General features: G+C 40.9%; 1 protein-coding gene across 3 annotated transcripts in view; it reads right to left on the reverse strand.

The window, feature by feature from the left end:
- Positions 1-449: 449 nt before the first annotated feature.
- satb2 (SATB homeobox 2) overlaps positions 450-23452 on the reverse strand; it is a 53686-nt gene continuing 30683 nt past the window's right edge. The window contains exons 7-14 of one of the 3 annotated variants that reach the window (XM_038721356.1): positions 23324-23374; positions 22725-23239; positions 20863-21075; positions 20583-20669; positions 19625-19777; positions 17383-17577; positions 3127-3333; positions 450-3023 (exon numbers count right to left, since the gene is read on the reverse strand). In XM_038721356.1, coding sequence (XP_038577284.1) covers positions 2535-3023; positions 3127-3333; positions 17383-17577; positions 19625-19777; positions 20583-20669; positions 20863-21075; positions 22725-23239; positions 23324-23374 — 1910 coding nt within the window. In that variant the 3' untranslated portion in view covers positions 450-2534. Of the gene's footprint in view, positions 3024-3126; positions 3334-17382; positions 17578-19624; positions 19778-20582; positions 20670-20862; positions 21076-22652; positions 23240-23323; positions 23375-23452 lie in introns of all 3 variants that reach the window. The other 2 variants (XM_038721354.1, XM_038721355.1) reach the window with 2 other exon arrangements.

A 23452-nucleotide genomic window follows, 5' to 3' on the forward strand; every position in this document is an offset into this window, starting at 1 on the left:
TGTTGACAATAACAAAAATATAGAATTTCACCAGCCTCAAAAAGTATTTGCTCAAAATACACCAGCTATGTGCAACCAATGACATCTATCTGAAGTCTGTATAATTCCACTGCTCATTAAGGCAATTTTCTACTTTTATATATTACTGTTGAAGAAATTTTAACAACAGTGGGATTTATTCTCGGGACGGGCTCATTGTTTTTGATGTCGGCTGGGTGAAGTGGCAACTTCTAGTTGGTCTAATCTTGTGGGACACGAGAGAGCGACAGAGAGAGGGACACTCTGAGAGCACTGGCTGAATTCCTGTGTGAATTGCTATCACTCCCCCGCACTCTTATTAGAAACCCCAGCACCTGTGACTTTCCATTGACTTTTAACTGATAGGGCACAATATATGTCTTTCTGTATGAGCCATAAAAAGTGTATGCTATTGAAATAAAAACAGACAATTTTTGAATTCACAAATTTTTATTCACTGGATGATTTCAATGGAACGGCCATTTAAATCTTACCCTGATTCCTGTCATACAGGAAAGCACAATATTAACATATGGAGTGATCGGAGTCGACGTAATAACTAAAAGGCAGGTCATCTGTTTGGGTGTAGCAGCCGATCAGGATAGTCAAACAAGACGCTATCCATTCTCAGATATTGTTTTGAAACATACCGTATACACAACTGCACCAGACATCAAACAAAACAGTCAGAATTATTTTTAAATACTCTTGTAATGGAAATTTGCCTGGCACACACTGAAATTAATTGATTTCACTGAGCTGTCCAAAGGAGAAAAAAAAAAAACTGGTACTCCAAACTGGCTCAAACACTTAAAGTCACTCATCAAAATAAAAAATAAAAGCATATCAATAACAAATTATCCAATGTTTGGTATTTACAGGCATCAAAAGTGAAGAACTGAGTCAAACCTGCCACCTTTATTTAATGGCTCAAAAAAGTAGATTGTCATCAACTGCAGCAAAATAGCACAGTTTCGCTAATTTTCAACAAGTCTCATCTACTATTTTTGAGAAACATGACAATAAAAAATATGACTTTCAGGACAGGACTTTCTTTTTTTTTAACCCAACAACACTCAGTAACTGCTTCTTTTTATTTTCTTTCACTCTCTACTCCTTTTCTTCCTCTTATTTTAGGGCAGAGCACTCTTAATGTCTCTTGTTACCCAAACAACCGCCCAGTTCTGACAAACCAATATTTAAAACCATGGAAATAAAAACTAAAAATAACACGCAATGACAGCAATTCTAACCATAATAACAACAATAATAACAATAATGATAATAATAATCATGGATAAAGATAGCAATAAATAGGGTCGGTGAAGTTTAAGTGCGGGTAGGTGTGGTGAAACACAAGACTGTGGGCACCAATTAGAGAGATTTAAAGGGGGAGAGAGTGAGATGGAGAGAGGAGAGGAAGAGTGGAAGGGGTGGACTACCGCACATAAAGTGACTGATTGTTTGGTTGCTGAATCTCCGCTCTGTCCTTCCTTTTTTGACATTTTTCTCGCCACACATACATGGGTGGTGCCAGGAAGGGTTCAGAGTCGTGGGTACAGAGTGTCCCTCCACGCCACATCCTCTTGATGTTGTCTACTGTCCTCCTGCCAAACTGTCCACTGTCATTTTTAAACCTCACAGTGTTTGTGAGCCTTGGAAGGAGAGACGGAGGAGGGAGGGACGGAGGGAGGGTGGCAAGAGTACATCACATCCACAAAATGTCAGTGTCTTTGTGAACAGTTAAGTGCTCGATAGGACTGGTAGTGATTGTGGAGTGTGATGGTGAGGCGAGGGCAGGATGCGGGGTGGTAATTTCCTTTTTCCACAGTGAATTGAAGCAGAGTAGAAGAAGAGCGAATGCCAACTATCCACGCTCTCGGGCAGGCAACAGCATTAGCAACATCAGTGTGTGTCCTGAGGATATATAGGATTGTAGAGGTCTCGGAAGGCCCCGGGATCCAGTCTATAAACGTCACTCAGCGGGGCAAATTCAGCCCAGCATGTAGAGATAAAGAATGAGAGAAATGTCTGGCCCAATCCGCGTGTCTTTTCTGCCGAGTGTCTTGATTAGGAGAAAGTTCTGTGATGATTTCGGCTGTTGACAAGTGGAGATTTAGTTTTGTGTTTGTGTCTGTCTGTCGGTTGGAGGCATGAGCAGCAATAGCTTTACCAGTTAATGAAAGATAGCGAGTGAATTATTTAAATGTTTTTGGGAAAAAAAAACTTTCTTTCACAGTTACACAACCACTGCTGTGTCACAGCACTCTGTGAACCTGCTCTCTTTTGCTGAGGTAATATCACTCCACAACTCGATGTCTGTCTTAGACTGTCACTATAAAGAATCTGTCTGGTCGTTTCAGTGATGTACAGTATTTCATCCCAGTTTCTTTGCAGCCGCCCTCCATCAATTCATGAACAGTTCCTCGCTTCATTATCATAGACCATTTCTTTATCTTGTTTTCTCTCCCTCTCTCATTTTCTCGGTCCTCCTCCTCGTCTCTGTTTGTGAGTCTCTACCTCTGGTAGTCAGCCTGCTCTCTAGGACTGGATGAGGAGCTCCCGGGGGCCAAAGAGCCACCAGGCCGGCCATGCCCCTTGTCCTTGCCTTCCTCCTGAGCAGCGTTGGTCCCTGACTGGCTGGAGTTGGAGCTGGAGGAGGCTGGAAGCTGGTTCAGCCCCCCTGTACTCCCTCCATTCCCCTCTGTAGACTGGTAGATGTCCTCAGCTCCGTCCTCACTAGACTCTGGGTCCTCTGACCCCGAAAGCAGCTCCTCTTCTCTGTATTCGCTGACATCCACACCTCCGCTGGCAGCGGCCCCCTCACCCAGCTCTTTGAGGCGGCCGTGATGTTTTACGTGGTAGCGCTGGTTCTGGAAGAACTTGATGATGGTGTGTTTGGGCAAGTCAAGTTGTGCTGACAAGGTGTGGATGGCCTCCTGGTCTGGGTACAGGCCAACATCCTGGATGAAGCTTTGCAGGATACCCAAGGCCTCCAGGGAAATCTAGAATGCACAGGGAGGATACATAGAGAAAATGAATTAAAAGCAGCTGACCCATATGCCAAAATGATGGTCCTAAAGGAGAAAGTATAATAAAATACTGTACCTTAGTGCGTGATCGTGGCTTCTTGTTGCTCCCAGTATTGCCAACAGTGCCAGGTGGACATCCGCCTGCAGCTCCTGCTCCCACATTCTGTGACCCCTCCTCGTTCACCGGGGCAGATGACTGCTCCTCGCGCATTGGAGACAGGCGGTGCTCCTTCATTGGCGGTGGAGGTGGCCTGTGGAGTGCCTGGCGAGAAAGACAAAAGAGCTGATTAATGGGGCACAGTGACCCCTGATCTAGACTGCTGCTACATTTAAAGCAACATACTGAAATTACAACCATATTACCTAATTTATTTCCCAACAAGTACGTCAGCATTTATGTATTCTATTTGATCTGAATCCTGTATAATTTCACCATGCATTTGTGTACTTCTTTAAATTAATCAGAAATTAAATATTATGTTCTAAATATTAAAACCAACAGTAACCATGTATGACGCAACACATCTTATAAAACAACCAGTAACCTGTCCCCCCCTCCAGCTCACAGTAGCCAGGGCTGCAGGGTGAACAGAGGGTGAGAACAAGTGTTTCACAGCTCACAGGGTGTCACGGTCTATTAACCAGCTCGAAGGCGGGCTTTTAAACTGGTTTGTGTCCAGTATACCTTTGACCTAATGTGTGTAAGATTAGCTCTAGTAAAACGCCAACCACCTGTCTGCCAGAAGTCTCTTATTGACAAAGTTATTACACCCCATCACTATTTAACTAGCCCATTCAAAACCTCAGAGGGTCAGAGTGTAGAGGCTCCCTCTACACTGTGAGAGAGGACAAAGTAATTATCATTTTGGATTAGTACTTGGATTCGATCAGTAACAACTGCTGTGGTTCTAGCTTTGATAGAAGAAAATGCAAACTATGGAGAAAAAGTTGAGTGAATGAAACTGTTTCTGTGAATCTATAAAATCAACACTGTTGCTAGAGTGTGTGTAAAAACCTCTATAAGGCAATGGAAATTAGAAATATAATAAAATAGAGTTAATCAAAATAATTAAACAATAACACCAAATTTAATAGAAAGCTGCGGGAAAAAAATTTCTAAATATAAATTTGAATATCTTCTGCATATTACAAATTTGTGCTAATGGGAACATGTAGAGTTTGAATAGAAAATGCTCAAGAATCAATAATTAGGGATCTTCACTAATTATTTTTGTTTATTGTTGCTGTCATTACATGTCTGATCAATTATTCTCTTTCTTGTAACAACAGAAACTGGATTTGAGTCAATTAGGAACTCTAGTCTATCTTACTTTGTTTGATCGTTATTCAGCGTATTATATATATACAATATATTTTGGTCTTAAATTGTTAGTTCCTAATTCTGCTAGATAGATGTCTATAGATGCAGCGTTGGGGAAATAATGTTTCTATGCAAATTTGGTGGGAAAAACAAATGATTAAAATACCTAAATCAAATACTATTATCGACCAACTAGGAATTGTTTTATCAAGAGCACTGTCTTTTTCCTTTACTGACTTCAATTTCAATTTCAATTTATTGATGGATAGCCCCTTGAGATGCAGCATCTCGTTTTCAAGAGGGTCCAAATACACATATACATAATACAACAGGAAAAACAAAAACAAACAAAGAAAAAAAACAAAAAACAAATGCTCAAAACATCATAGCTCAGACATGTTATAGCAAGCTAGTACATCCCATTTACCTCATTACACAATTGGAAACCATAATACATAAGAGATTCAATGCGAAAAGGTATCACATAAGAAAAACAGAGGTTGAATCCACAGGAGGTAAATCCATTTAACAATTACATGAAGCAAAATACTATTACAAGCAATATTGTTTAGCCCAGCATCAATAACATGTACACACATTGTTAAGATATTGAAATATAGATAACCTAAATCTCCAAAAAGATGAGATGGATCTCAAGGACAGAGGGAGATTGTTCCAATCACAAGTAGCTTTATAATGAAAAACTTTACATCCAGCAGCTGAAAAGATTCCTGGTACAGTAAAGACGAGATATTGCATATCTCTAAGTGGATACATAGAACTACAAGGAACAAAGAGTTCTTTCAGATATGGAGGACAATCGAAGTAGGCACATTTGAAAATAAATAGGAACCAATGGAAGTCTCTCCTTGAATTAAGCTGAAGCCAATTTGGTGATGCATATATTACACAATGATGAGTATTAAACACCTCAGAACAAATCTACACAGAGAGTTAAAGACAACATTAAGTGGCTTAAGAACAGAGTCACTAGTGTTCATGTAGATGACTTCAGCGTAGTCAATAAAGGGCAATATCAACTGAGAAATTAAGGTTTAAAGGTAAGCTCAGAATCAATTCACAGTCCAAGGTACTTAAATTTTTCCAATTTCACCATGGAAGACTCATCTTCGAAATAAAGTTGCAAGTTAAGAGTACAAGGTCGTCTGTGCCTCGTCCTAAACAACATAAAACAGGACTTTTCCATGTTCAACAAAAATTTGTTATTGTGAAGCCATTTTTCAGTCATAATAAAGTCAGCTTGTAACCTGTTCTGGATACAGTGAATATCAGTCAGCAGTGCAAATTACGGTATCATCAGCATAAAGATGAACCTTACAGATGGAGCAAATGTGCGATAAATCATTAATGAAAATCGTCCTAGAGTAGAACCTTGAGGAACCCCCTTATCAACCAATAAATAATCAGACAGTGAACCTTGAAAAGCAACACACTGCGGTCTGTTATGAAGATAAGAATTAAACCATAACATAGCACTTTGATTGAAACCTATTGCATAAATATTGTCAAGGAGAATGTAATGATCTACCATATCAAAAGCTTTGGAAAGGTCGTTAAAAATAGCACCAGTTAGCTGTCCCTTATGGAAGACGGAGAAAACGTCATTGGTGAACTTCAATAAAGCTGTGGTGGTGGAAAAATTAGGTCTAAAGCCAGATTGATATGGGGATAAGATGTTATTCTGAATAATGAATTTTGATAATTGATTAAAAATAATTTTCTCAAATATTTTGGCAGTGGTGCAGATAATAGAAATAGGGCTATAATTATTCATATTAGAAGCTTAGAAGCTTATAGTAGCAATTGTTGATTTTCATTCTCATTTTATTTTTAGATGTATTTTATACACTGTCACCTGGAAAACAACAATTATAGCTTTCTTATAAATGCTTGCCAGTGAAACAAACTGCCTGGTTATTGATTTGATCTGTTTGATTTATCTCTGAGCAAAGATGGAATGAGTTGTATGCAGTCTGAGTGAAACACAGCCTGAGAAACCAAACTCAGGGCTAAAAATGTTTAGTCTTACCACTGCTGGTGAGGCAGATGACAAATTTACACTGGAACAGGATGTATTTCAGATGAGTGTATCTTGATTGTTATGAACTCAGATTTTCCGATAATCCAGGTTATGACAGTTTGGCACAAAGAGCTCAATGTTCAGCAGCTAAAAACTACACATGAGAATGGCTAGGAAAGTGATAAAGAAAAAAATAGGGATTATAAATAGAGACAATGAGAGAAGGTGTAGATATGTGTTTGTTAATTTGATGGGTGGAGCTCTCAGAGAGGGATCCTCTGGCTGTCAGGACCAGAGGGAGGGGTATTTGACAGCAGTGAGGAGGGCAGAATGAAGTGTTGGGAGGGAAAGTGAGGACTTTGGTTGTTTGTCAGAAGGTAGTGGCTGTTGTGAGAGCGTTGCGGTCGTGTCCCGCCCGCTTGCTTTAAGAGCAGGGAGGGGCCTCCCCACTGGAATGCCCAGCTATAAATCTGTGGCACATTAAAATTAAAGGACCCACATAAAGATAATAGTCATTCACTTTTCTCTCCCTCTCTTCAATAATAACAGGGTATTACTTAAATAATATTGAGGGCAGGCCAGACCATGAAATTGCTCCAATTTCATTGGCAGGGGCTTTATTTTCAGGGAGGGGGGTGGGGTGACCAATTTACAGGAATTCAGTAGGTTTTTTCCTTTTTCTTTCCTGCAAAGTGACAGTGTTTGATATTAAGAAAAGACTGTAAGAATGCTGGAAAACCAACAACAGAGAGAGTGAGACCAGACCAGAGAAAAAGATATTTACCCCTGCCTTAATGAGGACCACACAGCTACAAACATCCCCCATACAAGTTTACTGAGACACTTAATAACTAAATTGAGGGTAAATCATGGAGGGAATTGCGAAACCTACTGCTTCCGACCTGCACCAACAACCCTAACCACCCCAAACCCCCCCACTATTCACAGACCTTCACTATTTCTATGCTTATTTGGGCTGACAGCAAGAACTCCTGGATCAATCGCCACACACACACACACACGCATGCATGCACCAATGGCGGGGCCTGGTCTTCCTCATGCACTAATGATGATGTTAGAGAGCAGAGCCAAACGCACAGTTAGCTCCTCCAGCGAAGACTCCTCGTTTCTCTCATCCTTCAAGTAGTCATACTATTTCTTCTGTGCTTCTTTCATACCTTACGTTTTTCTCCCTTTGCTGCTGCTTTTTTGCTTCCCTTCTTCTATTCTACTACACTTTCTCTTTCCACCGCCTCCCTCTCCCCCTCAGTTCTAATGCATCAGGACACTAATGAAGTGGGCCTCTGCCAAGCCAACATGAGTCCACATCCAAATCAGCCCTGAACTGGTAGATGTCAGGAGCCCCCACCCCCACCTCCCAATGTCCTCCAACTCCATCCCACTCCTTCTCACTGCTGTTCTCCCCACATTTCACACCTTTAGTCCCAGCTAAGTAAGGCTCCTTTCACTTCCTGTGTCTATTTGGCTTGTGCTGTTCGACCTCTACCGTCTGTCTGTCAGTAGTCAGTAGATATTGTCTGTTGCAGTCTTGGGTATTTCTTCAAAAGATGCATTAGGTGAGAAATTCCTCTAAATCAGATTTTAAGGAAATAAGTAATTCACGTCTGAATTTGTGCACATAAGCTGCAGTAAATGGGTGCAAAAATAATGGTGCAAAAATGTGGAACCTGGTGCATAATTAGCTATTCATTTTTTGTGCTTATTTTCCATTTTCCAAAATGACTAGTGGTAATCAGTCTTCTTACAGAAGGCAACGCGACCTTTGGGTGTGTGGGAGCATAAAATCCTGGTGATAATCATTAAACAGACCTGCTCCTTTCAGTATATATGATTTAAAACTGAAAAGTAATATGTCATGGAGAGTAGACTTACATCCCAGGGACAATTATTTAGAAATGTAGCCAAAGGGTGACTCGCAGCCCCTGCCATTCGTCTAAACTAAATGAGAAAAAAGGTTGTTTGTCAGTCCAAAATGACCCATATGTCCATTTCCTGATCCGGCACCCCTATCAGCACGACATTGTTTTTCAGTGCATTCCGAAATAACTGACTATCACAAAATTATTCTTATGGCTGTTTTCTGATCTGCCACCTCCACGGTTAAGGTTTGGTTTAGGGATAATAACTGCTTCGGTAAAGCTAGGGAAATATGGTGGTTTGGTTTAAACAACCACTTGTTTAAGGGAAAGATCGTGGTCCCGGCTAAAATAAGACCTACAGTGTTAGTTAAGGTTCGGGAAATATCTTGGTCACGGCTAAAAGAAGACCTGCATTGTTAGTTAAGGTTAGGGAAAGATCATGATCACAGCTAAAGAAGACCTACAGCGTTAGTTAAGGTTCAGAAAAGATTGTGGTCAAGGCTAATAAAGAGGTTAGTTTCCAACTTTTACCTTTTTAACCCAACTACATTTACTACATGTACTTGTAGGACTCTAGGACTAGTGCAGCATTTTTTTAATAGTGATAGTGGCTTTTACCTAAGTACCTGGACTATTTTTCCAGATATTTCACATAAAATCTTCTTGTCAAAGAAATATTCATTGAACAGCACAAGTCGGACTTCATGTAGGGCTGTCCCCGACTAAGGATTTACATAGTCTAATCAGAATTGTCATGTCTTGCCTATAGTCGGCTGATAGTCGAATCATGTAGACTGCGAGCCGGCGGGGGTGGGTTTGGGTTACACAGGGTAGCTCCGCTTTAATCTTGAGAAGCTGCAGAGTTGCAGTCTGTTAATTAGTCAGTGTAACTTACACTGTACATTTCCAGCTAAACTGAGGCTTATTGTTGACCATTTTCTCTCTGCTCGCCTGCTCACCGTCTTGTGCAGAGTTTTGCGTGCATGCTGCACAGACGACAACTGCATGCACTTGCAGCTTTTTTCTTTTCACATTTTTATTTACAGCATTATGTGTTGAAATGTATATTATAAATGGCAGTATATTAACTTATTGGGAGAAAATTGGTAGTTCTATGTAAAATCAGACGTTGAGCACCCCCATATTGCCAAAATGGCATGATCCTTGTTTCGCTACGAAGCTTCGACTGTGAGACTGACAGTCAAATCAGACTCATACACGAAGCATCCAATCTTCAACTATTCGGGGTCAGCCCTACATTTATGCAATTCATTTTCTGAACAAGTCAAAACTTAGTAGCTACTGTCAATAGACGTTTACAGTCTATTTGGCCCTTTTCACCCTATTCCCTCCCTTGCTGCTTTTTACTCCACCCATCTCTGACCGTTACACTTTGGAACAGACTACATGTCACTTCAGAGCAACACAATACAGTCCTGCTCTCCCAAAACCACAAGCGCTGGAGCCCAGCGGCTAGAGCAGCTCTTCTCATGGCATGATTCAATATTCCTGAAAAACGTATTTTTTTTCCTTCCCTCTGTCTCACTCTTTCCCTCTCTCTGTGTGTGTGTGTGTGTGTGTCTCTCTCTCTCTCTCTCTCTCTCTCTCTCTCTCTCTGTGTGTGTGTGTGTGTGTCTCTCTCTCTCTCTCTCTCTCTCTCTGTGTGTGTGTGTGTCTCTCTCTCTCTCTCTCTCTCTGTGTGTGTGTGTGTGTGTGTCTCTCTCTCTCTCTCTCTCTCTCTCTATCTGTGTGTGTGTGTGTGTGTCTCTCACTCTCTCCTGGCAACGTTGTGAGTGCACTGCAGTAAAATAAAAAGTTTTCTTTTAAACGTAAATCAAGGCAAATTACGGCACACAACTATGAAAGAATTATAGAACATGAAATATTCATCTTCTTCTTAATGAGCTCTGGTCCTCCAGGGCCCCTAACTCTCTCTGTCTATGTTTTGGTGTGGGTGGAGGGGGGCAGTGTGGGACCACCAGAGACACCATTAACACAGAGATAAATATGTAATGAAGGGGGAAAAAATCACTTTTCCGTTAGTTTTGTGCATGACTTCACCTTTCCTGTTAATCAGTGTGTTTTTTATTTATTTTCTTTTTCTCTCTCTCCATCTGTCTGTCTGTCTGTCTCCTTCACTCTTACATTTTAATAAGTGTCTTGTTGCGATTCATAAGGACTGGAGTACATGAGTCACTGCACTTTTTTTTGGTGAAATAATTTGATGAAAAACTGTATCCACGTAATGTTATTGAGGCTAGCTGGGAGTGCAGCAGGGAGTATGTGTGTGTGTGGTCATATATGTGTGTGTGTGTGTGTGTGTGTGTGCCTGCACTTGCATTGTTGCATATTTTCTTTCATTCAAACTGTGTGTGTGGTATTCATTCCATTTATCTGCAATTAAACAATTAACTTAATTGTGGTTTGCCAAAAAGCCCAAACTCCACCCTGCAACAGTGAATAAGAGGCCACCGGGATGCACTGGAGAGAGAGGGGGAGAGAGAAAGGCAGCTACTTCCTCTCAGAGTGAATAAGTGAAGAATACACACTAATTTTGAAGCTTTGTGTATCTTTCCCTAAATGTCAAAAATAATATATATCTTGGGAGAAACCACAGAAAATTTTCACAATGACAAAGAGGAATGATTTTAATAATTAATTAATAGAATATAATTAATAGAATTTATTTGGTATGACCTTCAACACAAAAAAATATCTATTTATAATTAATGATACTATTAATCCTTTTAATGTTATGTTTGTATCCAGCAAAGATAGGGACTCGAGTTTGAGACTTGGACTCAGTGTCAAACACAGTGACTTCAGACACGACATGAGACTCGTCCTCAAAAGACTTCAGACTTGACTCGGACTCGAGGTGCGGGACTTGTGAGCAATGTTTATTTTTAGGAAACGTCTGATGAGCTTGCTGTTATTCCCCTCCATGCGTTACCCATAACCTGCCTGCATAACAAGTACTAAGGATCAGCTGCGCGCGCGGCCACATGTGAGAGAGGACAACAAACACCGGCAGCTGTTGTGCCATTCATAATAAACTTTGGCTTTAAAACTTCATACAACAAGGCCCAAACAAAGAAGAGTTAAACGCAAAATAGGTTAGTAACCTGTGGTGGGTAAACATGTCTAGCTCAGCATTGCCATCTAACGTTAGCTTGCTGCTTGTTGTAGCTACGACCTACCGGAGGTTAACTCGTTGTGTCGTTCGTTATGAAAAGATGAATGAGCGTTTAGCGTTTGCTTTCCAAACTTGTGGTGGTCGATTAACGTAATCATTTACGTCCTGCTGGCTGCCATCACGTTAACTATTAACGGTGACTGCAAACAGGCTACAAGTTTATTGTTGATCATGTAACGTTACAGTTTTATTTAGTTAGGCCATAACATTGCACTGGTTTGAGAGTCTGGGGGTGTGTTGACTTACAGTAGTTTATAACCTGTGATTAGCTGTAGAGGCATTGTCCATTAGGCTACATGGTTGTGCTCTGTAAGTGAAAAACAGGCAATAGGTTTATCGTTGATCATGTAACATTACCGTTTTATTTAGTTAACGTTACACTGGTTTGAGAGTCTGGGGAATGTGTGACTTACAGTAGTTTATAAGCTGTCATTGATGTCATTGCACATTACATGGTTGCGCTCTGTGAAAAACAGGTTACAAGTTTATTGTTTGATTTTACTTTCCTCATTCAGTTGCTTTAGCACTAGCATGACGGAAGATGAGCTTGAGGTGAAGTTTGTAGTGCTTTGCTTTGCCGTTTTTAAGGAGATTATCTCCAGAGTAGGGCTGGACAATAAAACAATAACAATAATTATTGCGATATAATTTTATTCAACAACAATACAACAAATGTTCAATAAATATTCAATAAATGTTTTATTCACTAAAATCATACACAAATTTACTCATGCATGTTTGTTGACAAAGATTTTATCATAATTGTTTTGAATGTTTTACATCAGATTTGTGAAATGATCCACTGTTTATCATCAAGTGTTGACTATAAAGAAGAGTTTAAACCACCAAAATTAGCCTTTAAACTCAAAAGAAATAACGATTTGATACTTATTGTGATAATTATATGAAACTTTTTATCGTGATAACATTTTTGGCTATATCGTCCAGCCCAACTCCAGAGTCAACAAATCCAAACCAAAAGACCAAACCAAGTGTGCACTAGTCTGTCACAGTCATTTTCTGACTTCCTACCCTGTCGATGTTAAGCTCATTGGTTCCTACTGAAGGCATAAATGTTTGAAAATTAGTCACATACATAAAGTTACATTTTTTTAGGTAAATTAAAGGTGGACACTGTGGTTTTTAGCAAATGTTACTCACCGTTTTCAGCAGTGGATTAATACACATTTGGTGCTCTTGTATTGAGTGTCCATGTTTATCATAATAAAGTCCCAGTGGTTTTAGTTCACAATAAATGTGCATTAAATCTTTACAAAGTGATCTAGATATGAAATTGACTCTGGATGTACAGTGGAAATGTGAAACCAGACACTTTTGTCCAATGTGACTTGTATTTTTGGGAGCAATTGGGGGATTCAGTGTCTTACTCAGGAACAATGTGACACAAGGACCCGGAATTAAACCTCTAAAGTCAGAATAAATGGGCAACCTGCACAATAAAAGGCAATCAACAAATGTTAAATCTAACAGGCCTTTTTCAATGCAGACATTTTGACTTAGGAAAAGCTGAGGTCTTACTAATAACACATTGTTTATACATTTAAAGTAAAATTGCTGGGATTTTTAAAAAGATTTTTTGCCAAGAGTTCGTTGTTTTTTTCTTCGTCTCCAGGCTACAGAGAACCATGTGATCTTTTAAAGAGCACTTCACTGATTTTACACATGAAGATCAGTTTACTCATCGCGGGAAGCACCACTCGGCTGATGTAAACATTTGTATGATTTCTCTAATGGAAACTTACCAAACTCTGAGAAAGTAATACCTGATTATGTCATTAGGATTATCTTGCCCTGGGCTTGAAGATTTCAGACTGGAGTTTAAAAGACATGGGCGTTTACCAGGCAGTGAGGGTCTAATGAAGAGACACTATCGAGTTGCATTATGGGAAGTGCAGCGTTGACGCATATAAGGGAGTACAGGCATTGTAAAAGTCAAAAACCTCAGTTTCTGCCGCACCAATTTTGCCCACTCTTGTTTAAATCTGCCCCAGATCTATTTATGAGTTTTTCATGGTGTTGACACAGTGCGATTTGTTGCTGTTTTGGCAATAAGGACCTTTCATATGTGATGCCAGCAAAGCACCTTCGGACTGAAGTGAGACGAGAGAGGAGGAGGGGTGCGGCGGTTGTTACTTCTTGTTCTAGTCCACCACTCCTGGGGTCTCAGCCACGGTGAGCGGTCATACATACACACAAGTAAACACCCCTAGACTTGCACCAGAAATCAATTTAGCAAAAACAATCAAGAAATTATTTATAAGGGCAGACTCTGCCAAATTAGCTATGGGACGCACTTAACTGCTAAAGCCGAGCTGCGGAGCGAGCCCCAGGACCGTGTCAGTCATGAAGAAATGTGATGCTGCTGAGGTTACTGACACGCACACACCGACACACACAAACAACACCTGCAGACTTAATAGGCACCCTGAGAGAGATCTCCCAGAGCCCCCAACATACAGAAATGGCTCACGCTACTGTAAATACAGTCCAGTCCAAACAGACACACACACAAATACACACACATATCACTGGTGTGTGGCTTAACTGCACAGCTATGCCTCAGTGCCACATTCATTTTTCATGTGTATTCTGTGGTTGGTTGTTACAGTTTTAGAGACCCTCTCATTGTCCACAACACAAAAGAGTGCTCACATTACCAACTGTCAGTGTGAGATGGTGTATGTGCATGTGTGGCAGATGGGACACATGTGTGGTCTGTGGTGGCAGGCTGGCTGGAGCCTGAGGTTGGTTGGGGCTTCATCTGGGACGGAGGAGGGGTCTGAAGACATCATCACGAACACACACGTATTTATACACACATATACACACCTCATTTCTCCATTAATAAATCACCAGTGTTTCACCACAGTTCATCTCCCTGTGTCTCTCGAGGTGGGTGAGGGGTGGCGGTAGGGTTAACAACAAGGGCGTTATGAGGGTAAACTTTATTTTTAGTCTTTGCTGAGAGTGTGAGAGGAGCAGAGGAATGTGTTAATGGTGCCACCACAGCTTCCTCCCCGTCTTCCCATCAGCCTTTAATACAGAGCTCTGAATGGGAAGAGTTGGTGGGGGAGTTGGAGTGGGTGGAGCCACAAGACAACCCAGGATTTGTGTCAAGATGCTCAATGGTAAGTTTCAACATTTGCTTTTTTTTTTTTTTTATGGCAGATGGTATACTATATGTGGTATGTAATTTGCTCTGGACTCGCAGCACATTAGATTCATAAGAATAGTTAAAGAAACTGCAACTTGCAAATGATGAGAAGATCAATATCACTCTCAGATCTGTCTAAATTAAGCTTGAGCCAGCAGGCAGTTAGCTTATCTTAAGATAAAGACTGAAAAGAGCAGTATGTAGCTGCAGTACCGGAGGCTGCATTTTCAGGACCACACTCCTTGGACCAGAAAAGCATTTGTAGGACCCCTTGACACTGCCAGTTAGCTACAGTAGCTAGCTTGCCATATGATATTCATCAGCTGATAGAGATTGCCAGTTGTTATGGAATTGTTCTCCATGTTAGCTTAAGAGTTAATCTGCAGATGAATATCATGGGATGTCATATGAATAAAATATAAAACCGCTGTTCTGAATGCTTGATTGATTGTTGTCTTGTTTGATACGACTGGTAGGCTAAAACTAAATTGCCCTACGGGGATAAAAAAAGTTGTTTGAATTGAATTGAATCGTACTGGAGTACAGAGCCAACAAAACTCTGTATGTAGACATTGTGAAAATTTTTTTTTATGTCTGCTACTTAAAATCAAAAGCAGGTTATTATCTATACAGCGAGTAATAAGAGTAATAAAGAGACTAAGAGAGAGACAGACAGGCAGATAGACAGTGTTCGGTGTGTGTGTCCAAGTGGGAGGGTTACAGTAATGAAAGAAGAAGTCAACATGTCAGTGTGTTTCCCGCATCGATCTCCCCCAGCCCTCATTCAGCCTCAGCCTCCTTCCTCAAAAACTAATGGGGTATTTCCTCCAGTGCCACACCACCCAGCAACACTGTTTACTCTTCGTTCCACTGGGGCACGAATGGACACATAAACACATGTGCACACACAACTAGATCAAACAGCACGGGACATACTTACACCAAATGAATATAATAAGGAATTAATAACGATGGGTGTGGTCTGGGTGGAGAAACACAGTTTCATCCTTTTTTGACATGACACAGTATGTTCAAAAATAACAGGCAGAGGTGGAAAGTAACTAACTAAGATTTACTCAAGTACTGTACTTAAGAACTTTACTTTACCTTATTTTCTGCTATTTTATACTTCTACTCCACTACATCTCAGAGAGAAATAGTGCACTTTTTACTCCACTGCATTTATTTGATAATGTTAGTCACTTTGTACATTCAGATTAATAATACAAAATGTAATGAACAAATAAATTGTGATGTATTATTATGGATAAATATAATTAATTTTAAATCAAGAAATTCACCATGTACAGCAACAACAGTCAGGCTGGTTGCAGGATTTAGCAATGAAAACAAGCCACCAAACATACAGTAAAGTCAGAAATATGTGGAGCCATTGGTGAAATTCACAAGCTACCAAGCAGTATATGTTTTAGGTTGTCCTTTTAATAACTGGCCAGGAACAACATATGTAAATTAGCCTGTTGAGCTAACTCTGGCTCATTTACAGTTACTTTGCTGTTAATTAATGAGCACTGTCCATGTCAAATAAACAAATACAAGAAATGAAATGAAAAAAAACTCCATCTTCACCAGTTGCAGCATTAAATTAATGTACACATTCAGGTGTCAGTAATTATACTTTAGTAATATAACATACATGAGAAAATTGGCCCTTTTGCGCAATAAATATTTTGACTTTAAATGACTTTGACTTTTGGTGCTAATAATTTTGTACTATTACTAACTTTTCTAGTCTGTACATGTACTGTATGCTTTTTTTGTGGATGGTGAATACTGCTCATTATAAAGGAGTTGTTGACCTAACATCTGTCCTGTGTGTTAAAATTGTGTTAAAAAAAGAGGATATGTTTAAAGGAATAGGTCAACATTTAGGTGAAATAAAATGATTCACTTTATCTGGGAGATTTAGATGGGAAGATTGATACCACTCTCATGTCGGTCTGTTCAGTATAAGGCAGTACAGACAACAGATGGTTAGCATAGCTTAGCACAAAGACTGGAAACAGGGGAAAATGCTAGCCTGTCCAGATGTAAAAGAAATTATCTAAAAATCACTACTTAACAAGTTATATCTTGTTTGTTTAATATGTACAAAACTAGAAGTGCAAAACAAACAAGTTGTAGTTTTACTGGGAGTTATGTGTTACTGGGACCAGTTGCCAGAAATCCTACAGTCTATATAAAGAACCAAGAGCCAAGAAATAGTCTGGCACATAACCCCTCTGTAAAAAAAAGGGAATTGACATTGTTAAACTCTGGGATTTTTACGGATTTTAAAAAACAAAATATCTAACTGTTTCTTTAAGATAGTTGCAGATTTGATGACATACCACCACTAAAGGTGATCAGTAGAAGAAAACAAGATGACAACAACATATTATCCAATCTGCATACGACAATGTTAATGGAAAAATCTGTTTGTTTTACACTGATCCAAAATGAAAACAGTGGTCAAACAGATCTGGTAAAAGGGATATGTGTACATGGTGGTGAAGCAAGACGAGGTGTTTACAGTCAGTTTCAAAAGATGTAAATATTGTGAGATGAGGTGACGTGTGCGGGGAAATCTGTTTTCAATGCATAACCAGAGATGGATTTTAATGCCAGGTGTTAATATAATCCATCCATTCGAACATGGAGATATGGAGTGCATGCTAACACCAGTTGTTAACACTCATCCCAATGTCTGGTTTCTTACCTGTGTGTCCTGCGGCAGGTGGAGGACGGTGTGCAGCCTCTCGTTGTGATGGTGTCTTGACTCCTCCTCGTATGCCAGGTCTCTGTCGGCCTGCTGCAGGGTCAGAAACCTCCGGATGGTGCACAGGTTCTCCCACAGAGTGCGGTTCTCTGGGCTGGGGTTCTCCTTCCACCGAAGCAGCTCACACAGCCAACCCTGTAGAAGAGACATGGAGAAAGAAGGTGGGGGTTAAAGAAAGAGGTGGAGTTGGGCAGTTAAAGGAATACTTACATATTTTGGATGCTTATTTGCTTTTGTGCTGAGAGTTAGATGAGAAGGGTGTTACAACTCTCATGTCTGTACAGTAGATATAAGGCTACAGCCAGCAGCCAGTTAGCTTCGTTTAGCATAAAGAAAATGGGGCCTGAAAACAGCTAGCCAAATGTAAAAACATCTACCTGCCAGCACCTCTAAAGGTCACCAATTAAGTTGTTATACGTCTAAAAACAATAAATTGTGGATTTATGTGGGGTTATGTGCAGGATAAATCTTTAGCCCCATGCAGTGACATCATGTAGTCTTTACATTAACGTGTGTTTCACCCTGTTTCCAGTTCATATGCTAAGCTAAGCTAACCTACTGCTGGATGTAGCTTCATATTTACTGTACAGCGGTATTGATCTTCTGTTTTAACACTTGGCCAGAAATGTTTCCCCGAATTTCCCCAAATGTCAGACTATTCCAATAAGCCTGTGTTATGAATATATTTTAAGGCGGGGGCTTCTTTCCCCTAAGTATATCGTCGTGTGCCATCCTTGTTTGTTCCGTTTTATAGGCCAATCTCCAGTTGTGGAGTCAGCACCTTTCACTTAAGTTGCAACGCCACTTGGTGAAGGAGAAGGATAATAATGAACATGACAGGAAGGACAGAATGCAAACACAGGCAAAGAAAAATGTAAGTGCAGGCAGATAAATACGTGAGAACAGAAATAAATTTCGCAAAAAGTTGTAAAAGTTGTAAATGTGCAGGGTAAATGTGGGAAAGGAAGATGGGGGGAAGGAGAGATGGAGAAGATTCAATTATATCTGCTAGACTGGTTCAGTTTGTGACACCAGCTGTTGTGTTCAACCAGCCACCTCGGGCAGCATGCACCACTAATAGCCTGATCATCTCTCTCTTCCTCTCTCTCCGTCCTTGTGGCCAGCTGCAGCAGATGGGTGCACTGAGGCGTGACCCTCAGCCACCCCCAGACCCACCAACCTGGGGGACCTCTCACTAACCGCACACACACACACACACACACACACACACACACACACACAGGCATCCACTGTACACAGAAAGCATACACCTCTACATACTACCTTTCTCACACTTACATATAGCCACATGAATGTCCACAATGAATTAACTGAAACTTTATATATATATATATATATATATATATATATATATATATATATATATATATATATAATGAAAGGATGTAGTGTTTTCATTGCTTCTATTCAACAAGAGAGTTTTGCTCTCTTTTAAAATATATTTAAGATTAAGGTTTTCTCCCAAATGTAGTCCATCCTGTCACAGCCACACTCTCATTTAGCCTGAGGAGGGAAACAAGCTTGTGTCTCCTCTCCTCAAGTTTAGACACAATGTGGGCGATTGGCATGTGCTTCAGGAAATATTAAAGTGTTTATATCCTTGTTTATGTATCTACAAGCAGCAGAGGAGAGAAGCTGCATGGTTGGCAAGGCTGGGTGCAAGCCATGTCATTGTCCTTATGATCCTCCTCCTTCACTTGGTGCCATTGCTAAAACATTGAGAGTTGGTGACGTTTCTAGAGCCCCACAGCTGGATAAGGATTTTTTATTGTTTGAGTACAGTTGATGGCCTGCTAGCCAAGTTAGCTTCAGGAACTGTGTGCAAGTACATTTGCCTCACCAACTGTGGTCTGACTCACTAGCGTTCCTTACTGGGACACTAATGAACTTTATTAATGGTAATAATTAAACCAACAAACAAAGTAACATTTTTAATGCGCTTGAAGTGAAATGACAATTTAAAAAGTCCACAAATAAATGGAGAACTTTGTGTAAAATATTTTAACCATCACAACTTGAACTTGTGCCGCAGGAAATCATGTTAGAAGAGCTCTGAAAAAACTAAACAATACAGAACTGTTCATCATTAGCCAAGTGACAAGTGATACAGGTTGACGACTGCAAAGCTGCAATATGACCTTTTTCCCAGTGATTCCCTCACCTGGCTCTTGTTGGCAGCCACCTTTGCGAACAGAGCTTGGGACACCTTGGCTCTCTTCATCTCCTGCTGAATTTCGTCATAAATGCCTGACGTTATGTTGACCAGCGACTCCAGCTTCAGCGGGAGGTCAGGTGCCGGGCAGGACTGCTTTGGCTGTGACAGAGGATTAACACATGATGTAATGCAGAGTAAGTACAAATTAAAGAGACTTTGAAGGCTTAATGTTTCGCGAGGGGAAGCTATGAGATAAGTTTGGATGACAGGAATTATCATGAAGGCAAACCATCTGGGACTCATATATATTGTTAAACTACTAAGAGATTTATCCACAAAAGCAAATGTTGCGTATACATATGAGGAAAGGTTATCAGCTGATGATCAGGCCAAGCTGCTCTGAGAACAGACATGCTGTGTTCCCTGTATGAGCATCAGCTGCACATCTGCGGTGCACGTCTCCACATGAATTATGTTTACAGATCAAAGTCATTAAGTCCTTCTCTTTTGTCTTTCTTTGTTGTTTCTGTTTGAATGAACATGTATTGGCTCTCAGAAAGCTTGTATACACAGTGTTTGAAGTTGTCCACAAGACATGTACAGACCAGCTAGCTTACATTCCCTCAGTGTAAACGATGCTGAGATAATTTTACATAGACATAATAAGAATAGCACACAAATTCAGCCAGAGCCATGAATGGCCATTTGCCCTGACATTACAGAGAAGTTCTTATCACTGATGTTGTTAAATTGTTATGTGAAGATATAAAGAAATGTTCAAATACTGTATAATGTCCTTTATGTTTACAATGTGCTGACATGATAGCTTTGAAGCAGTTTTTCCGTTATAAATGGAATTTGTTTAAGATAAAAACTCAAATCCCAGCATTTGTTTTTAAGACACAGTACATGACGTGCTGCAAAATACTTTGTGAGGGCAAGTTGTAGATTGTAGATAACTCACCGAGTTAGAGATCTTAGTCTTGTTCTTCCAGATGGAGGCCCAGGTATCAGGGGTTATCTGGTCATCCAGGCTCCTCTCCCACACTTTCTATGCACACACACACACACACACACAAGACACATGGCATGTTGCGATCAAATGTTTTTATCGCTATGATTACACATGCAGTCATCACGGAAAGCTCCTTTTGTTGTTCCTACAAAAAAATCCTGTTGTGGAAACATCTATTGCTCAGTGTGAGAACACACTGTAAGCACATCTGACTACACGGTAGACTAACCTGTGAGAGGCGTGGAGCACCGGGGCTGGAGGAGTTGGAGGCAGGAAGGCCAACCGAAGGGTTCATGGTGCGCTCTCTTTCCTCCTGGTAGATTCGGTCTCTCTCGCTCTCAGGCAGGTTGAGGAAGTTCTGCATCGCTTTCAGATTCACGAGCAGAGACTGCGAGGCTGTGCGGGGGTCCTCCTCCTTCCGCAGGATCTCTGACAGCAAGCCCTGCACAATGAAGACACACATTTGCACTGTTAAATTTGCCAGAAGGTTACAAAGTCTCCCTAATTACCAACTTCAAACCACTAATATACAAACTAATATGCAAGTGGATTAACCCAAAGCATGTTTTCTTCTAAATGTGAGATACTTTGCCGTTGCTTGACTTGGGAAATAGATATTTTATCTTTATTGTGATTGTTAAAACGCTGTGCAAACCATTTTTTACATAAAGGGATTGTATTCCATTGTCTTCTTATTTACACTTTCTCACATAATATGTGGATTACTTTCTCCATTGATCGAATCAAATTGCTTTGTTTGTAAAAAGCAAACCTGAAAAGAGTAAGAAATGCCATCACAATTACCCAGAGCCCAAAAATGACACCTTCATATTGTTTGCTGTGTCCAACCAATAACCCAAACTTCAAAATTATGACAATAATTAAAGGGAAATGCAGGAAATCCTCGCATTTGAGAAGCTGGAACCATTAAATGTTTGCCTGAAAAGTGGTTTAAATATATAAGATAAGATAATAGTTGCCAATTAATTGTCTGTCAGTCGACTAATTGTTTCAGCTAACCTGAATATACTTCTGGGTAGTTTATTTCATAGCAAAGCATCTCATCTTAAAATCTCTTTTAGGTTAAGAAAATGTAATGTGTGAAGTAACTGGTCCTGGTTAAATGCTGTCAAATAATTGTAGTGGAGTAAAAAGTACAATATATCCCTCTTAAATGTAGTAATAGTACAACTATAAAATGACATGAAAACCAAATCCTTAAGTAAAGTACAAGTACCACAAGTTTGTACTTGAGTAAATTAATTTACTTATGTTGCACCACTGCTTTGACCTGCTTATTTTAAAATAATTAATGCTATTGTTTGGTAAAAGTTGGTAAAAACTGAAAACGACGAACCTGAGATTATTTGACATTATTAGTATCTGTGTTGGACACTCTCACAAAATCATCACACAGAGACACACACATGCAAAAATCACTAAAACACACCTGGCCTCTACACCAGTAGGTCTATGAGCCGCCTCCCATTACATTGATCTAATGGGGCGTGTAGTAACCAGTTTAGCACAGCCTGAATGCATCAGGTGTTTTGCTGCTGCGAGGGCGGAGAAGGAGACTCAATGACCCAGCAAGCTACCCTGCCATGCTTCCACTAATCCCACAGAAAATAACACGAGACGGGTGACCACAAAATTAGCCAAATGCTGTGTGAAATATTACAGTCTATCACTGGCGTCTATTTCCATTTATTTCTATCAAATGTGACGATTATCCCCTCTCACCTGATACTGTATGTTGAACAAGAACTATGAACCGTTTAGTCTGAGAAAATGTAGCTCTATAAGCAGTAGGGATCGGATAGCTTGGTCTCGGCCGATATAATGGCAACCACAGGATGCAATATATTCATTTTCTGATTTTCTCCATCTTCATCTGAAGCTATCCTCTCCTGTCCTTGACGCATCACCTTGCTCTTCCTCTTCCTCTGACCATTTTACCACCACACTTTCCCAACTGTCTCCTAACCTTCTTGACCACAGTCTGTCCTGTTTTCCTACCTGTGTGCGGTTGAAAGCCACACGGGCGAACACGGCCTGGGAGACACTAGCTCTCTTCAGCTCGTCTCTGACCTGCTGGTAGATTTCAGAGGAGACCTCAGCGGCCGAGGGGTTGCTCCCGGGATGGTCGCCGCCAACTTTGGATGAACCCCGAGGGATGGGCGGGTGGTTGAGGAACTGCTGGTTGAGGGCCTGGGGGTGCTGATGGGCTAGCAGGCGGCTAACGGCTAGTTGCTGATTGATGAGGTGAGCCATGGCGAGCTGTTGACGCACCAGCTGTGGGGAGAGTTGGGGGGAGAGCAGCCCACCTGGCCCCAGCAAGGGTTGCAGGGCTCCAGGCGGGGGTGGTGGTGGCGGAGGAGGCACCTGGCCCGTACGGAGAGGAGGGCTGTGGTGGAGGGGGCCATGGGGTGAAGGCTGTTGTTGGGGAGGGGGGGGAGGTGGTTGGGAGGGCGCCTGCGGATCTCCGGATGCCACCTTGAGGAGGGGACTGCCGGCCCCCAGGTGACTGAGCTGGGCCAGGCCGGTCAAGTGAGGAGGAGGTCTCTGACCCAGCACACAGAAGTCTGCCATGTTGTCTCTCTCTACTGGAGAGGAGACGAGACAGTCAGCGTGGTCAAACAAACACCTTCACATTAGCACAGCGCCAGAAAGAGTGAACCGTTTCTTACTTTTGATTTCAGTAGCATCTCGTCCAGACCACATCTTCTCCAGATAGTCTACTGCTCAACGAGACAAATAAAGAAAACAGTCAGAAGTGAAGGTCTTGACGTTGCTGATACGTGCTGCATGACCAAAAC

Source organism: Micropterus salmoides, unplaced genomic scaffold (genome assembly GCF_014851395.1).
Source record: "Micropterus salmoides isolate LMB-PRFRI ecotype aquatic unplaced genomic scaffold, ASM1485139v1 Ms_hic_scaffold_15, whole genome shotgun sequence".
Classification (NCBI taxonomy): Eukaryota; Metazoa; Chordata; class Actinopteri; order Centrarchiformes; family Centrarchidae; genus Micropterus; species Micropterus salmoides.